The 16,129-nt window shown below is 44.6% G+C and overlaps 1 protein-coding gene across 2 annotated transcripts in view; it reads right to left on the reverse strand.

Annotated features, from left to right (window-relative positions):
* Window positions 1-1,220: 1,220 nt before the first annotated feature.
* MAJIN (membrane anchored junction protein) overlaps window positions 1,221-16,129 on the reverse strand; it is a 488,974-nt gene continuing 474,065 nt past the window's right edge. The window contains exon 4 of one of the 2 annotated variants that reach the window (XM_044075420.1): window positions 1,221-1,404. In XM_044075420.1, coding sequence (XP_043931355.1) covers window positions 1,306-1,404 — 99 coding nt within the window. In that variant the 3' untranslated portion in view covers window positions 1,221-1,305. The remainder of the gene's footprint in view (window positions 1,405-16,129) is intronic. The other variant, XM_044075421.1, reaches the window with a different exon arrangement.

Consider the following 16,129-nt stretch of genomic DNA (forward strand, 5'->3'; position numbering starts at 1 on the left):
CAGGCATGAACTGGGTCCTGTGCTTACATCAGACCATGTTCCCTAAGAGTACATTACTGCCCCTGTAACAGAGTTTCAACCAAATCTCAAAAATCAGCTTGTTGAAACCTTTGCTGTGAGAGGACCTAATGGACGCCTCATGGTCTAGGCCATCAAATTCCTCTGGTCTCATGGAGGGGACCCTAGGAGGAAAGTTCTCTTTTTCAGTTACTCTTGACTTCAGCAGGACAAGTTGTTTGGCAGCAAGGTCTAGAAGGACGCTAAGGAATGGATGTTACCTACAACCTAGGCCACCTCCTCCACACCAAGATGGGGAGCCAAAGATGAATTTCTTCTTATTCTCTCATCATCTGGAAAAGAAAAAAATATTCCAACTTGAGTTTTCACTGATTGAGAATAAGCTTGACAAATGAGGAAACAAAAACACATTTCTGAAATAGCCTTACCTGTAAAAATGTTTGAGTGGGTCCTTCCCTTTAATTCTTTCTTCTTTTGGCAGCAGTGAGGTGGGGCTGCATGTGAGACCATCCTTTCATTCCCTGTACAAAGATCCTTCAAATACTAACATGCCATTGTGAGATAGTTCAGGAATTGCTCTGTGAAGTCTATGGGTTACTGGGTTGAAACAATGGCATGTATATTTGTATGTCACAGCAAGTTCCTTAAACAGGCAGCAGAAGCATGGTGTTGGTGTGAGTCCTGGTTCATCATTCAGAGGCAACAAGGATGCTTAGAAAATTTACCTTGAAGAAGTGAACAAGAAATGTTTTGTCTGGCATGCACCAGGGAAAAGAGCCAGTCTGACTGACAGAAAAGAACTGTCAGGTGCAGGGGCTATGCACGCTTACACTGTGTGATGAGTCATATAGTGTGTTCTGGCATGTGGGTGCATGTAACCACAAGAACAGAAGTTTCTGTCAAAAAAGTCAAACTAGAATGCAAAGTAGGATGAATCTAATCACTACTACAACAAGGGACTTTCCTGATGTTAGATCTCTCAGCTTTTTGTATTTTTCAAACTTTTCTAGTGTTTGTTAAATCACAGTTAGTTATAAGAGAGAAGAGGGAACTCACCCCAAAAAAGAAAATATTAAAATGTTTTTATTAGATGACTGCAGATGAAACAGGCCATATTCATTTCTGATTTTTTTCACCTCTACTTTTATAACATACAGTCCTGATCAAACCAGTGAATATCATCAAAATTCCCAGATAGCCTTGTATACAAAGACAAACGCATAGACCTAAAATGTCAAAAAAAAAAAAAAAAAAAAAAAAAACACACTTGCAGCTTGAAATGCTGAGTTAAACAGAATAGCAAAGGATACAAGGAAAAACAGTGAAGTACTTAGTTACAAAAGGCTGCAGATTTTCAAGGTTTCCAAGCACAGTCCGTACAGCATCCTGTAAATAAAACAGACAGACACTACTGTAAAACATAAATGGATTCATCATCCCATGGCATATTACACCACTAAACTGCTGTCACATACTTAAAACCTTAGGCTGCAGCGCTGGATAACAGTTTTACTCATGAACAATATTTTAAAAGTTTGTAAGGAAACAACAGAAAACTAATAAAGGAACCAGATGAATTCCTTAACTAAAGGTTGTGCACTTTCTCAACATCATGGGTAATGGACAGAATGGGGAGGGGGGTGTCAAGACAACTTGAGTTTCACACATCTTATTTTAAAATCAGTAAATCTGATTTTTAAATAACAAAAAAATCCATCTTCAGGTTACTTTCAGGATAACTATTTCATTCATTCATCAACCGCACTAATAAAATAATTACCTACAGCTTCCCACTAAAATAAATGAAAACAGAACCCAGAACTAAGATATCCTGTTATATACTAGCATGGCTTCTCATCGTTCCTCTTCCCACATAGTAACATAGCATGGCTAACTAGTCCATGTCCTGTTACTATGATAGTAAGCACTTGAGATCTCTTGTTGTGAGCACCTGGTCCCAGTACTATATCAGTGATCTTTATTCATCTGTGTAAATCTTCAAGGATTAATTTTTGCTTGCATGTATTATGATTTAACAAATACTAGCAGGACACCGGATAATTTGTGAGAAATGCAATTACATCAAGCACCTAGTGTCATTGCTCTCTCCCACACAAAAGAGTATATTTGGCAATGACACGTTTGGCAATACGAACATCACACCTCAAACACCACCCACACCTACACAATACACCCCACATATGCAGAGGTCCTCAACAAAAGCATACCCAAACAAAAGAGACCTCTGAGGCATAAACGCATGCAAACTCCACTGACCACCACACGACACACCATACATAGTCCGCACACCTGTGTCTCACAGCCACTAAGGCCTAAACATAAACCAAACATATTAGTCATAGGAGACTCCATTGTGAGACACACAGATGTGCCCCTCACCAGGCTAGATAAGGAGAAAGTCACAGTTAGTTGTTTGTCGGATGCCAGAATCCACCATATCATCAATGCACTCAAGTCTCTTAACAGGTACTGTTATGACTCTGTCATATTCCATGTTGGGGTGAATGACTTGAGACAAACCTCCCTGGACTATATGAAGAGAGACATGATCGAGCTTGCTGAATATGTGTCCCAGGCAGGTATGTTCCTAGCCTTAAGCAGCATTCTACCATCACCCAGAATTATGCTTCAATACAAACAGAAAATTATTGACTAACAATTGACTTAGTTTCTGGTGTCATTCCAAGGGGATCCAGTACCGGACAGCCTGGAATGACATAATTGACAAACCACGATGCTTTGCCAGAAGTGGCCTGCACCTGTCTCCCTTGGGCTTCAGACTCCTGACAAAGGCTCTTGCCTCCCCCACAGTACCTTTTTTAGACAATGCTATGAGGTCAAAACTACCAATATGAAAATTTCATCAAACATAAATTAAAGGTCATGCTGTTAAACGCTGGGAGTCTAAACATGAAACTGTACTCATTACAAGCATTCTTAACCCTGGAAGAAGCTGACATTTGTGCAGTCACAGAAACCTGGTTACTCATCCCATCATTCATTCAGACCCCAAACCATGGGCAGCAAAACAAAAGGAGGTGGAGTTGCAATATATATAAAAGACATACACACCTCTAGGCTGGTCAAACAGCATGATGTACAGGAAACACTCCAAGTGCAGTTAACAAATGACAAGACCCCTATTTAAATCATAGCTAGCTATAGGCCTGTAACTTTGACTCAAGATGCCCACTCCACCTATCTGGACCTCTTCGAATCTATCAAGATTCAACCCTTTACCCTGATACTGGGCGACTTTAACTATCCAACCACAGACTGGAAGAAATACTCATGCCAAAACACAAATGCCAAGACATTCCTTGATTTCGTCAATGCAAATGCCTTGGACTAGTTGGTTGACACCCCCACAAGAGGTGAAAATATCTTGGACTTGGTATTAACCAACACGAGTAACCATTGCAGCATCCCTACAGTGTCATCATCCGTGGTAAGATAAGACCACAAAGAGATCCGTGGTAAGATAAGACCACAAAGAGGTAACTTTGGAAGTAACCCCCCCCAGCTAGGGTCAAACAAAAAAACTTCTCCAAAGCTGATTACAACCTCCTGAGGGAAGGTATAAACAGCTTCACAGCCCCTCCCCCTCCACAGGAATTGGTACATATGTCCAAACCTACACCAAAGTACTATATAAGCATTTATACAGCTGCATGGAATCAGGAATACCAGACAGGGCGAAATCCTCCTCCTCAAGGAAGAGTAAACCTGTCTGGTGGACATCTACAATAAATAAACACTATAATAAAAGGAAAAAATTGCTGTCCAGGACCAAGAAGGAGTAGGTGCCTAATTGGAAGGAATCTCTCCTAAGCCTGAACAAGCAAATAAGAGCACTAGTGAAATCCTTCACAGCAAACTTTGAGTCCAAACTGGCCACATCTACTAAAGACAATCATAAGACGCTCTTCACATATGTCCGCAATCTCAATCAAGGGAAGCAAACACATCTCCTCAGAACTGGTGGTCAAGGACACCACATACACAAACGCTGTAGATACAGCCAACCTGCTGGCAAACAGGTTCAGTGAAAACTTCACTCCTCTGTCCCCGTCCCCCCCCCCGCCTCCCCATCAGTAAAACCGGACATCCACAATACTTGTCTCCCTCCTCTTATCTCTAGGGAGCAAGTCATCACTGCCCTCTCTAAGGCAAAAAATACAGCCTCTATAGGACTCGATAACATCCCAGGCTGCATCCTATATGAACTCAGGCAGGAACTTGCAGCACCATTAGGCACCTATTCAACCAAAGCCTGAGTACCGGCTTTGTCTCAGCCGAGTGGAGGACAGCTACTGTCACCCCTTTGCACAAAAGTGAAGCGTCCACCGATCCAGGAAATTATAGACCCATCAGCCTAACTAGACTAATCTGCAAGGCCATGGAGCAAATTATCATGGACCTCATTAACAAGGACATTGGCAACCTCCAGACACTTGATCCCACACAGTTTAGTTTTGTCAGAAGGTGGTTATGCCTGTTAAATTTAGTCGACTTCTTTGAGACAGTCAGTAAGGACACAGACGAGGGGAAGATGGTGCACACTGCCTACCCTGACCTGGCCAAAGCCTTCAATACTATTCCCCACTCAGGTATAATAGAGAAAATCTCTTAACTAGGCATCAATTCATATGTTACCAGATGGGTAGCAAACTAGCTCACTGATAGAACCCACCTAGTCAAAATAGGGGAAGCCACCTCAAGTAGTAGACCTGTACCAAGCAGAGTGCCCCAGGGATCGATCTTGGGGCCTCTGCTGTTTGGGATATACTTCTTGGACTTGCAGGTTAAATCTAGTGGGCCTATGGTTGACCAAGTTTGCAGATGACTACAAGCTGGGTGCTGTCATCAATTCCCCTAGTGATGTGAACATTCTCAAGGAGGGTCTCACCCAAACAAATGACTGGTGCCAGAAACATGGCCTCAAACCGAATGCCAATAAATGTATCATCATCCCTTTTGGGCAGAATGACGTCCCCACAAATTATCACACTGATAATAAGATCCGAAGCACACAATCAGTCGTGAGGGACTTAGGCACCCAGGCTGATAGCAAACTGACTTTTGACCACCATGTTGCCTCTGCTGTATGGAAAGCTTTCTACATGGCCCACCTCATTAGTAAAGGTATCTCATCCAGGGACAAGGTGGTCATAACATGGCTGCATTCTTATAGGTTCATAGGTTCACAGGTTGGTACTAGGCTATCGGCCCTAGTGCCTATACAAGCCTAGCCATAACAATTCCCTGGATATTTCTTCCCACAATATTTACTTCCCTGGACCCCTGTCCAGCAGGGCGATTGATGTGATCCCTGGGGTGAATTTCCTATCTCCAATCCAATTGTCAAGGTTCCTTTTGAAGAGGGCCAAGGAGGTGCTCTGCTTGACATGTATGGGCAGTCTATTCCAGAGTATGGGGAGTCTCTGAGTCAGGAACCTATCCCTCCAGCATGTTTTGTTCATTGTGATGACAAGGTTTAGATCCCTGGAGCGTGTGGCTCTGAGGGATTGCGATTTCTTTAAGTGGATCATGTCCAACAGCTGAGGGTTTGACATAGCCCTGTATGTTAAGCAGAGATCGCCTCTGAGTAGATGATATGCCAGAGAGTATAGCTGGAGTTTTTTTAGATGGTCAGCATATGGCATCTGCTTTAGGCCTGTGATTCTTTTAGTGAGGTATTTCTGCGGCCTTTCTAGGTGTTGCAGACGTCTTGTGAGGTACATACCAAATGGGGCGTTGTACTCTATAATGGGTCTAATGAGGGATGAGTACAGTGGGACAATGACCTCCTTTTTTCTGGATGAAAAGCCCTTAGTGATGAGGTGTGCCACATAGAATGATTTCCTGAGTGTTGTGGAGATGTGGTTATAGAATGTGAGACCACTGTCCACCTGTGTCCCTAAGCCTCTCATCACACTTTCAGTGTTTAGTGTACTGCTACTTATGTGGTAATTCATGGGTACATGCTTTTTCCCCAAAGGGGATAACTATACATTTCTTGGCATTAAGCTTGAGCCCATGGCTCTGGCACCAAGCATTTGTTTCTGTAAAGCCCTTCTGTAGAATATCCACATAATTTGGGGATTCAATAATGGCTCCCAGTTTGCAGTCATCTGCACACTTTGTTAGCTAGAGTCCCTTAGTGTTGGCCTGTACTTCAGAGAAGTAGATGCCAAACAAGAGCGGTCCCAGGACTGAACCCTGTGGTACTCCACTTGTCACTTGTCTAGAGCTGGATTTGGAGTCTGCCACTTTTACAGTCTTGGTTCTGTCAGTAAGCCAGTTGGCAACCCATCGAGTGATGTAGGGATTTATGCCCAGCATAGTAAGTTTATCTATGATTCCAAAGTTGGGGATGGTGTCGAAGGCCTTGGCAAGGTCCAGATAGGTTGTGTGGACCGCCTTACCCTTGTCCACAGCTCAGGAGACTGATTCGAAGAAGTCAGTCAGGTTCAGGAGACAAGATTAGCCCTTCACAAACCCAAACTGGGTGGGGTCCAGTGTTTGAAGGTTGCCAATGTCTTTGTTTATAAGTTCCATGATAATGCATTCCATGCCCTTCCAGATCAGGCTTGTCAGACTGATGGGACGGTAGTTCCCAGGATCCAAGGTGGACCCCCCTTGTGGACTGGGATAACTGTAGCTGTGCGCCACTCAGTGGACACAAAGCCTGAGATGAGGCTATGATTAAACATGACACTTAGGTGAGGTACCAGTTCATTTTGTAGTTCATGTAGTACACAGCCCGGGATGCCGTCTGGTCCCATGGATGCTGTATTCTTAGCTTTGGAGAGTGCAGTTTCTACCTGTGTGGCCGTGATTACCAGAATTTGGCAATCTTTTGGTATTGAGATGGGCCCTTTAGGGGGGGTGAGAAGGGGGTGAAGTTTGCACTAAATCGATCTGCCAGTATACTGGCAATATCCTTGGGATCAGTATATTTAATGTCATTCTGTTGAAGCTCAGAACATATCTGAGCATTGCCATTTAGATTCTTGACATAACTATAGAATGCCTTGTGGTTGTCTTTGGAATCTTTGGCAATTTTATTTTCATAACTAGCTTTGGAGGATTTTATGAGGGATCTCAGCTTCTTACTGAGGCCCTTCAGGGACAAGGTGGTCATAACATGGCTGTATTCTTCCCTTATAAGGCCCATTATTGAGTACAATGCCCCTTTCGGCATGTACCTCACAAATCACATGCAGCAGCAGGACAGACCACAGAGGTGCCTCACCCAAAGAATCCAGGGCCTCAAACATCTACCCCACACAGATAGGCTAAAAGCCCTGAGCCTCTACTAAGTCACCTACAGACTCCTCAGAGGTGACCTCTGTCTAGCAAACAAAGCAATCTCAGACCCTGCCCTGATGGGACTGCTGCATATCTGTAAGTCAAGCTCCACTCGAGTAACTCGCACATGCGACCTCAACCTGGTCTGTGACATCAACAGGACTTGTTCGCGGGTCAGATATGTGTCCCAGTGACTCCCCCATTTGTGGAATAGACTCCCTCTCCACGTAAAGCAGAGTACCTCATTAACCCTTTTTACGATTAATGTGGATAACTGGATGGGAAACAAAAAATACATCCCTGGGATTCCACCTGTGTCCCTGCTGCACAGTGGCATAGGGTGCTGACTTGCTGGAACATGCGCTAAATTCTTGGCTAGGCTTGTAATGGCCTCAGGGCCAATAGCCTAGTAACTTTCGTATGATCCTATATTTGAGGGTAGTGGTTAACAGTATACATAATGCTTCATTATTTTTTTCTGTTTTTTTTTTTTTTGTTTTGTTTTTATTAAGGCAACTAGACTGAAGGATTATGACTGACAGAAGAAGGTCAAAATACATTACTGAGGTGCTATTTCTTTTAAAGTCATTGCATTCATTCATCAAAGAACAATAGCTGATGTGGAAATCATTTGGAGAGCATGTGCATGTGAATTCAAACAGCATTTACATTATCACTATCAAACGACTACTTATATGGCATGTTGGTGCGGTAGTATACACGTCCAGCAACAGAAAGTTAAAAACATCATTGTGGCCATTATTTTTTTCACTTTCATCATAATCAAGCATCAGACATACAAAAAAAAGATGGGTATCTTTGTGTGTGAAATGACAAGCTGTGTGTGAAAGCAAAGGACAGTTATAAGATAACTGTTAAATTATCAATGATTTGACTTGCTGGAGGGCAGTTTATTGTGGGAAGTGTGTGTCTCAGACCAAAAAGGTAAAATACATTACTGTGGCCATTATGTTTTTTGCTTTCTTCACAATCAGTCTCCAGAAGTATACATTAAAAGTGATTCCATTTTGTTTTGGAACAGGTGGGCTATAAGTAAAATGAATGGACAATTATATGACCACTACTCAACATTCACTGGTATGGATGTTGATGAGCAGCATATCAACTAAATGAAATATATTACTAAAGTCATTTCTTTACAATCAAGCATAACAGGTGTGCATAGAAGGTGGTTATCTTTGCGTCATGTGAGAGCGATGCAGGCTGCTACTGAAAGCAATTGTCAGTTATATGATTAACTGTTAAATGATATAAGGCTTGTCTAGGAGACATAGTGTATACATCTCAGATCAACAAACTGAAATGCACTAATACAGCCATTACTTCTTTCCTTTTCTTCATAACTAGTCAGCAGAACTGTGTACAGAAGGAGCTTCATTTCCTGAAGTTAGGTTGTACAGTGGATATAAAAAGTGTACACACCCCTGTTAAAAAGCCAGGTTTTTGTGATATAAAAAATGAGACCACAATAAATCATTTCAAAACTTTTCCCATCTTTAATGTGACTATAACCTGTACAATTCAATTGAAAAACAAACAAATCTGTTAGGGGAAAAATATAAAAAATAAAAATGTACAATATGTTGGTTGCATAAGTGTGCACACCCTTAAACTAATACTTTGTTGAAGCACCTTTTGAATAAATTACAACATTCAGTCTTCTTGGATAGGAGTCTATCAGCATGGCACATCTTGACTTGGCAATATTTGCCCACTCTTCCTTGCAAAAGTGTTCCAAATCTGTCAGATTGCGAGGGCATCTCTTGTGCACAGTCCTCTTCAGGATTTAGGTCTGGGCTCTGGCTGGGCCATTCCAAAACTTTAATTTTCTTCTGGTGAAGCCATTTTTTTGTTAATTTGGATGCATGCTTGGGGTCATTGTTGTGTTAAAAAGAAGTTTTGTCTTACCATAACGTTCCATCTGTGTTGTTGATCTTCTTTCATTCATTACTGATGGGTTATCGGTTCTGTCCTCGGAACTGAGGTCGCCTTATACCAAACTCACGTCAGCCAAAAACCCTCGAGGCAAGATCCTACCCACAATGCTCTGCTCCCTGTTACCTCAGATCGAGTTTGCAAGTTGATAGACAAAAGTAGAGGCTACCTCTGGTCATAGCAGACCAATAAGAATGAAAGAAGGGCCATATGAAATCCACCAGGAATATCCAAAGGGGGACAGTGGGTGGGGAGTAATGAATGAACAAAGATCAACAACACAGATGGAACGTTATGGTAAGGTATAACTTCTTTAGCTGATCTTGTTAATCTTCGTTCATTCCTTACTGATGGGACAGAGTCCCCAGCTACCTATATCCCTAGGCGGCCCTCATGGAAGGACATTCCTGAGCACCATGGAACCAAAGGAAGCTCTTCCTCTGGATGCTAAATCCAATTTGTAATGAAAAATAAAGGTATGGGGGTTGACCAAAGTCGCAGCTGAGCAAATGTCATTGAGGGAAGCCCTAGCATGGAAACCTGCTGAGGTTGCCATTGACCTTGTAGAATTGGCTTTCACTTTGTGAGGCAAGGTGATGTTCTTGTTGTAGATGAAGGTAATGCAATTTCTCAACTATGACGCTAATGTAACTTTAGAAACAGGACAACCTAGTCTTGGTCCAGAAAAAGCCAGAAATAATTGGTCTGATTTACGGGTAGATTTTTTTCTGTCAAAAAATAACAGATTTGCCTGTGAACATCTAGGGAGTGCAGGGAATACTCTCCCTTGTTAGAATGATTAGGAAAAAATACTTGGAAGTCAATAGACTGGTTGACAGACTGATCTGACACTACTTTCGGTAAAAAGGAGGAATTAGTTCTCAGTGAGACTCTATCCTTATGGAAAATAAGGTAGAGATGTTGGATGCATAAGGCTTGAATTTCTGACAGACATCTGGCCGATGTGATAGCAACCAAAAACAAGGTCTTCCAAGAGAGGTATTTTAAATCACATTAAAATGCAGGTTCAAAGGGGGGTGCTGTTAAGGTTTGCAGAACCAAAGCCAAGTCCCATGGTTGTACTAGTTCTCTAAAGGGAGGTTTTAGGTGAAAAACGCCCTTCAAGAAAGTCTTACAAAGTCTGTGTGACATGAGTGAAGAGTCCTGGAAACCAATGTGGAAATTAGAAATGGCAGCTAAATGAACTGGAACAGTAGAAGCCGATACCGCAGATTGAAAGAGATTTTATTTTTATTTTATTTTATATTTGTTGTCCGGGCTAGTCTAGCTGGATAAATGTCCGTTTTCAGTAGAGGCCCGGGGAGAAAAGCTCCACAGTAAGACATAATTTTAGTAAGATAGTTGAACAGAGGGTGTATTTAACAGACAAAATGTAGTACATAACATTTTCATAAAAATCTAAAACTAATACTAGCATCAACAGGAAAAAGTACAATAGATTTTTCTTTTAATCATCCATCCCATCCTAGTGGTACTGAGAGTCCAAGGGTAGATGAGAAATAAAGAAACAGTAAGAGAATATCTTGTTATGGATAGCAGGAGAAGGAAAAGGCATGGAACAAAGGAGAGCAGAGAACTAGTCAGGGTTAGAACAAGGGCAGAGCCACTGGGAGTAGAGCCATGATTTTAGCTGCTTCTTGAAATTAGGTAAAGAGGTAATAGACATAAATTCACTTGGAAGTTTGTTCCAGATGGGTGCAATACAGTTGGAGAACAGACTATCCCCAGCTTTGTTGTTGGATTTGTCGGAGGCAGCTAGTAGTTTGGTAGCAGAGCGTAGGGAAGAGATGTTTTTATATGGGATAATAAGGGAACAGAGTATAGTGGTATTAGTGGGCTGATGAAAGATTTTGTGGGTGATGATCTGATAAATAATCTAATACCACCGAAACTGGGGCTGACAAGGGATCCACTTGTTTGTTCGCTGCCCATAAGGTAAATTTTTTCCATTTGCTGAGCTAGGTTAGCCTGGTGGATGATTTATGAGATGCAATAAGAATATTGCGCACCGGGGAGGAGAGCTTATCCTGCCTTGCAATCATTGGAAGTGGAGAAACCAAGCTATCAGCTTCAGGTTTGTTATATTGGGGTGGGTCAGACCCTGTAGATGGGAGATCAACGTCGGAGTTGGATTGAGAATCCATGGTCAATCTAGCAGGTGAGGCCAGAGGAAGGTGAACCAAACTTATCGAGGCCAATATGGAGCAATGAGGATTACTTTGCTCTTCAACTGCCGTGCTTTCTTCAAAAATTGGGAAATGAGGGGTGGAGGAGGGTAAGCATAAAGCAGACCCGAGGGCTAATTGTGGACTAGAGCATCTCTCGGTGACTGTCCCCAAGGGGGGGATCAGGGCAAAGTAGTTGCTGCACTTGTAGTTGATTGGGGAGGCGAACAGATCACAGCAAGGCTGGCCCCAGCAGTTGAAGATTTTTGCCGCTATCACAGGATTGAGGGACCACTCGTGAGATTGTACAATGTACCTGCTCAATTTGCCCGCTATCACGTTGGAGATCCCGGGAATGTGCGTTGCAATTAGAAAGTGGCTGGAAGCTATCGCCCATTGCCATATTCTCAAGGCCTCTCGGCATAACGGGTAAGATCTACTGCCTCCTTGCTTGTTGATGTACCAGACTACTGACATGTTGTCTGACTGGATTGCAATAGTCCCTGAAGGAAGGATCGAATGAAATGCTAGCACTGCCCTCAGTTCCAGGACACTGATATGCAAATGAGCCCCTGTCTCCAACCAGGTGCCTTGGACTGAGTTTCTCTGACATCGCCCCCCCTCCACCCCATCAGGGAGGCATTCATGGTCACCGTGGCTTTTGGCTGATGGGGGCTGAAGGGGCAAGACCATTGTTTTGGATTTTGAGATGTCCACCAGAGCAAATCTTGCATGCATCTCTGAGTTATACTTATCTGAAAAGGCAAAGGATGTTGTAGAGGGCACCAGTGAGTGAGAAGTAGCCACTGAAGAAGTTTCATGTGGAACCTACCCTGAGGAACAATGGTGATCGAGGCGGCTATCGACCCCAAGAGTCGGAGTACGGACCGAGCAGAGGATTTGTGGTGACAGATTAGCGGCAGAACTTGTTGTCTTATTCATTGAAGTCTGTGATTCGGAAGAGACGCTGTGCAATTCCTCATGTCCAACAGAACTCTGATGAATTCTAAAGATTGTGCCGGGGTCGTTTTGGACTTCTCCCAGTTTATAGTGATTCTCAGGCAATGAGCTGTGAGAAGAGTGTAATCCAGGGCTTCCTCCAGTAGACGCTTGGTGGGGGTGGTAAGAAGCCAGTCGTCTAGGTATGGAAACGCCTAGAATCCTTGAAGTCACAGGTGAGCGATAACCACTGCCACACTGCCATGCATTTGGTGAACACTCTGGAGGCTGTAGAGAGACCAAAGGGCAGTGCTCAAAACTGGTAGTGACTAGCTCCTATGTGGAAGCAGAGGTATCTTCTTGAGTGCTTGTCCACATTTAAATGGTAATACGCATCTTGAAGATGTATAGAACACATCCAATCGTCTTCTTCCAAAAGAGGAAGGATAGACTGAACCATGACCATCTGGAATTTCTCTGTTTTTACAAATTTGTTTAGTGTGATGAGATGCAGAATTGGTCTCCAGTCCCCTGTCTTTTTTGGCACTAAAAAGGATCTTGAGTAAAAACTGGATCCTATCTGGTCTGGAGGACCGTTTGAATGGCTCTTTTTTGTAGCAGCTTTCGGATTTTGTGTGCTGCTGCTTCCCTTTGACTGGGTGGGACATCGGGTAAATTTCTGGGTGAAGTGGGACAGAGATGGAAGGGAATGCAGTAGCCCCTGGATATTATCCGCTGTACCCAAGAATTGGTGGTTATGGTCTGCCAGGTAGTGGGGTACAAAGAAAAATGACCCCCGACCACTTCCAGAAGTAAGCAGTCGGGCAACGCTTCAGGAGCGCTGGTAGGGTTGCCCAGAGAAAGAATCTCTGGAACCCTGGTTTCGCGGACGTCCCCTGTCCCAAAAGGGGCGTCTTCCATTACAGTTTCTCCCTCTGCCCTTAGGGGAAAACTCAGCACATGCATCACGGTAAGAGCCCTGTGATTTTCTGTGGTACATCTTCCAGCTCCTCTGATCTCTGGAGTAGAATTGTTGACGGGTGGAGTGTCGGACACCAACAGCAGACAGGGTCTTACCATCTTGTTCGCACCTTGCCAGCGTATCCTTAACCTTTGAGCCAAACAAGGAATCGGCCTCGATGGGGGCATTCATAAAGGAAGCCTTAAGTGAGTCCGCAAAGTCGCACAGGCGCATCCAGGCATAAAGTCTTGTGAATATACTTGTGCCTGGTGCTCTAGCCCCTCCTTCTGCTGTGTGTGAAATGAGGCACACGGAAGAATTGGATATCGATTCCAGGGTCGCTATCTGAGAGGCTACGCTGGCGCGCACCTCATCAGAAACAGCTCCTGCCAAGGATTCAGAGAGTTGGTTGATAGGGTCTCTCTGGAGCCTCGTAAAGTGTGCCAAGTAGTTCAAGGACCTTACAGCGAAGGTCAGTGAAATAAACATACACTTCCCGAGTCTATCGCCCGCGACTACTTGTTGGGTGGATGGACAGTCTGGCTATCTTCTGCCAAGTCTTTTTTGGTTGCAGTCGCCACCACCAAGGCATCTACTGGAAGACCTTTAGCCCACTGAGGATGTTCAGCAGGGGGAGATACAATTCTGTCAGGCCTCCGAGGTATAGCTTCCAAAGTGTTAGGAACCTTCCATGCACGCTGGACGATGAGCTGGACAAGCTCATCAGCCGGTGGGGTAACCAAGGAGGTAGGGGGCTGGGCATGAAAGGGCTGCAGGAATATGGATTCCTCTGTGGAAGGGTAGGAGGACTTCCAGTCGCCCCTCTGTCTTAGGATCTCACCAAAGGTCACCTCATCAGAGGGTGACTGTGGGGACCCTTCCTCGACATCAAAGTCCGTATCTTCGGTTAGAGACTCCTTAGTGGAGTTCATATGCTTCTTCTTGCACGAAGCTTGCAAGGGACTTCCTCAGTGGGGATCTCTGAGGAAGATTGCGAGGAGGGGCTCTCCTGAGGGGGAGAAACCTAAAACCCTTGTGTCCAGGGTCCAGTAGTTGTGGCTTGTGACAGCTGCAGCACAGAGGGGGGGCAAGGACTCTGACAGAGATGTTTTGCCAGCAGAGGCAAGTGCCATCTTCATGGCTTGGAAGGTAGGACCGCCCGAACAGGGATGGGAGCCCGGAACAGAGCACAACAACCTCGGGACCGGGGTCACACCCCGCTCCGACGAGCCGACCCCCAGACCAAGAGTCTCAAGCAGACTGTGGCGTATGAGGGGAGGAGGATACCTGGAGGGTGCCATAGAAAAAAACTGGTGTCAAACCAAGAACGCCTGCCCCCACGAAACAGCCACTAGTCTGAGAAGGGCACGGTGCCCAGTGCACCGTGGGCCTCAAGGACGACTCAGGCTCCAAAGTGAGGTCCACTGTTGGTGTCGCAGGAAGGGAAGCTGCTGTCGGAGGAAGGGGCTTTGATGCTTCCCTGGAAGTCAAAGGATGAGTGTAAAAAGGAGTCTGTGGAGAAATACGGTCACCTGCAAGAGGGAGCACAGCTTTAGACAGGTGAGAGAGTCCCCTGGCCACAAGCAACTGATCGACAAGCCACAACACATCCTGTTCTGAGAGGCTCCTGGTCAACCTCATAGAGGGACCTGATGGGGATTATGGCCTGTCTTAAAAGGGGCTGTACTGACTTCCCACAAAAGGATCTAAGGAGGGAGAGTACTTAGTTCTTGCGAGTTCGTGTGATGCAGAGCCCGGAACCAAAAGTGTCTGCACCAAGGAGAAGGGTGCCGAGGGTATCTGAGCCGACACAGGTGGCGCCATAGGTGTCGTGGGTGTCTGCACTATGAAGGGCGGTGTGACAAATGTCAGCACCGATGAATACGGTGCCGTTGAAGGAGGTGTCTGCACCGGTAATGACAGTGCCGAAAGTGATGGCACTGAGCAGACCTGTGCAGAAGGCGTCTACACCATAGAGGGCAGTATCTCAGAAGTTGACTGCATCGGCAAGGACAGAGCTGAAGAAGTCTGCACCAATGGTGCAGAAGGAGACTGTACCTGTAGAGACAGTGCCAAGAGGGTATGCACCGTCAGCAGTGCAGAAAAAGGCTACAACAAAGCTGTCTGCACCGTAAGTGTCTGCACTGGGAACTCTGGTGCCGATGACGATGAAGAAGACATAGCTGGAGTGAGAATAAACTGGGGCGGTGCCGAGGCTGGGGCCGAAAGGACCACAGATGGCAGCGCTGGGCCCAAAACACCTTTTTGTGAGTCGACTCCTTGTGATCTCCAGAGGGAGATGAAGTGAGCAACCTCAAGGAGGAAGAAGAAGAATGCCTCTTGTGGGGTTTAGAAGGAAATGGTGAGCCCTCCGACCCAGAGATAGCCTTGCAGAAAGGAATTTTAAGGAGGCCTTTTAGAATAAGTTTATTCTTCCTTTCATTCAGAGTCCTAGTCAAGAAATTTCTACAAATCCCACATGGAGGGTCCACTGAAATGTGGGAAACGTTCCCGCAATAAACACACAAATCATGGCCATCAGAAAGTGGTAACTTACGGCCGCATTCTGTACATTGTTTGAAACCAACACTACTTTTCTTATCCGATATTGTGATATCAAGAGAGAAACTACGACACTACTAAAAGGTTAAGAAACTACCCAGAAGCATAAGAAAGGGAAACGAAGCATTATCAACAATGGTAATGGAGAATTACCTCAAAGGTAAGACAAAGG

This window comes from Protopterus annectens, chromosome 6.part1 (genome assembly GCF_019279795.1).
Source record: "Protopterus annectens isolate FY-2018-M chromosome 6.part1, PAN1.0, whole genome shotgun sequence".
Lineage (NCBI taxonomy): Eukaryota > Metazoa > Chordata > Ceratodontiformes > Protopteridae > Protopterus > Protopterus annectens.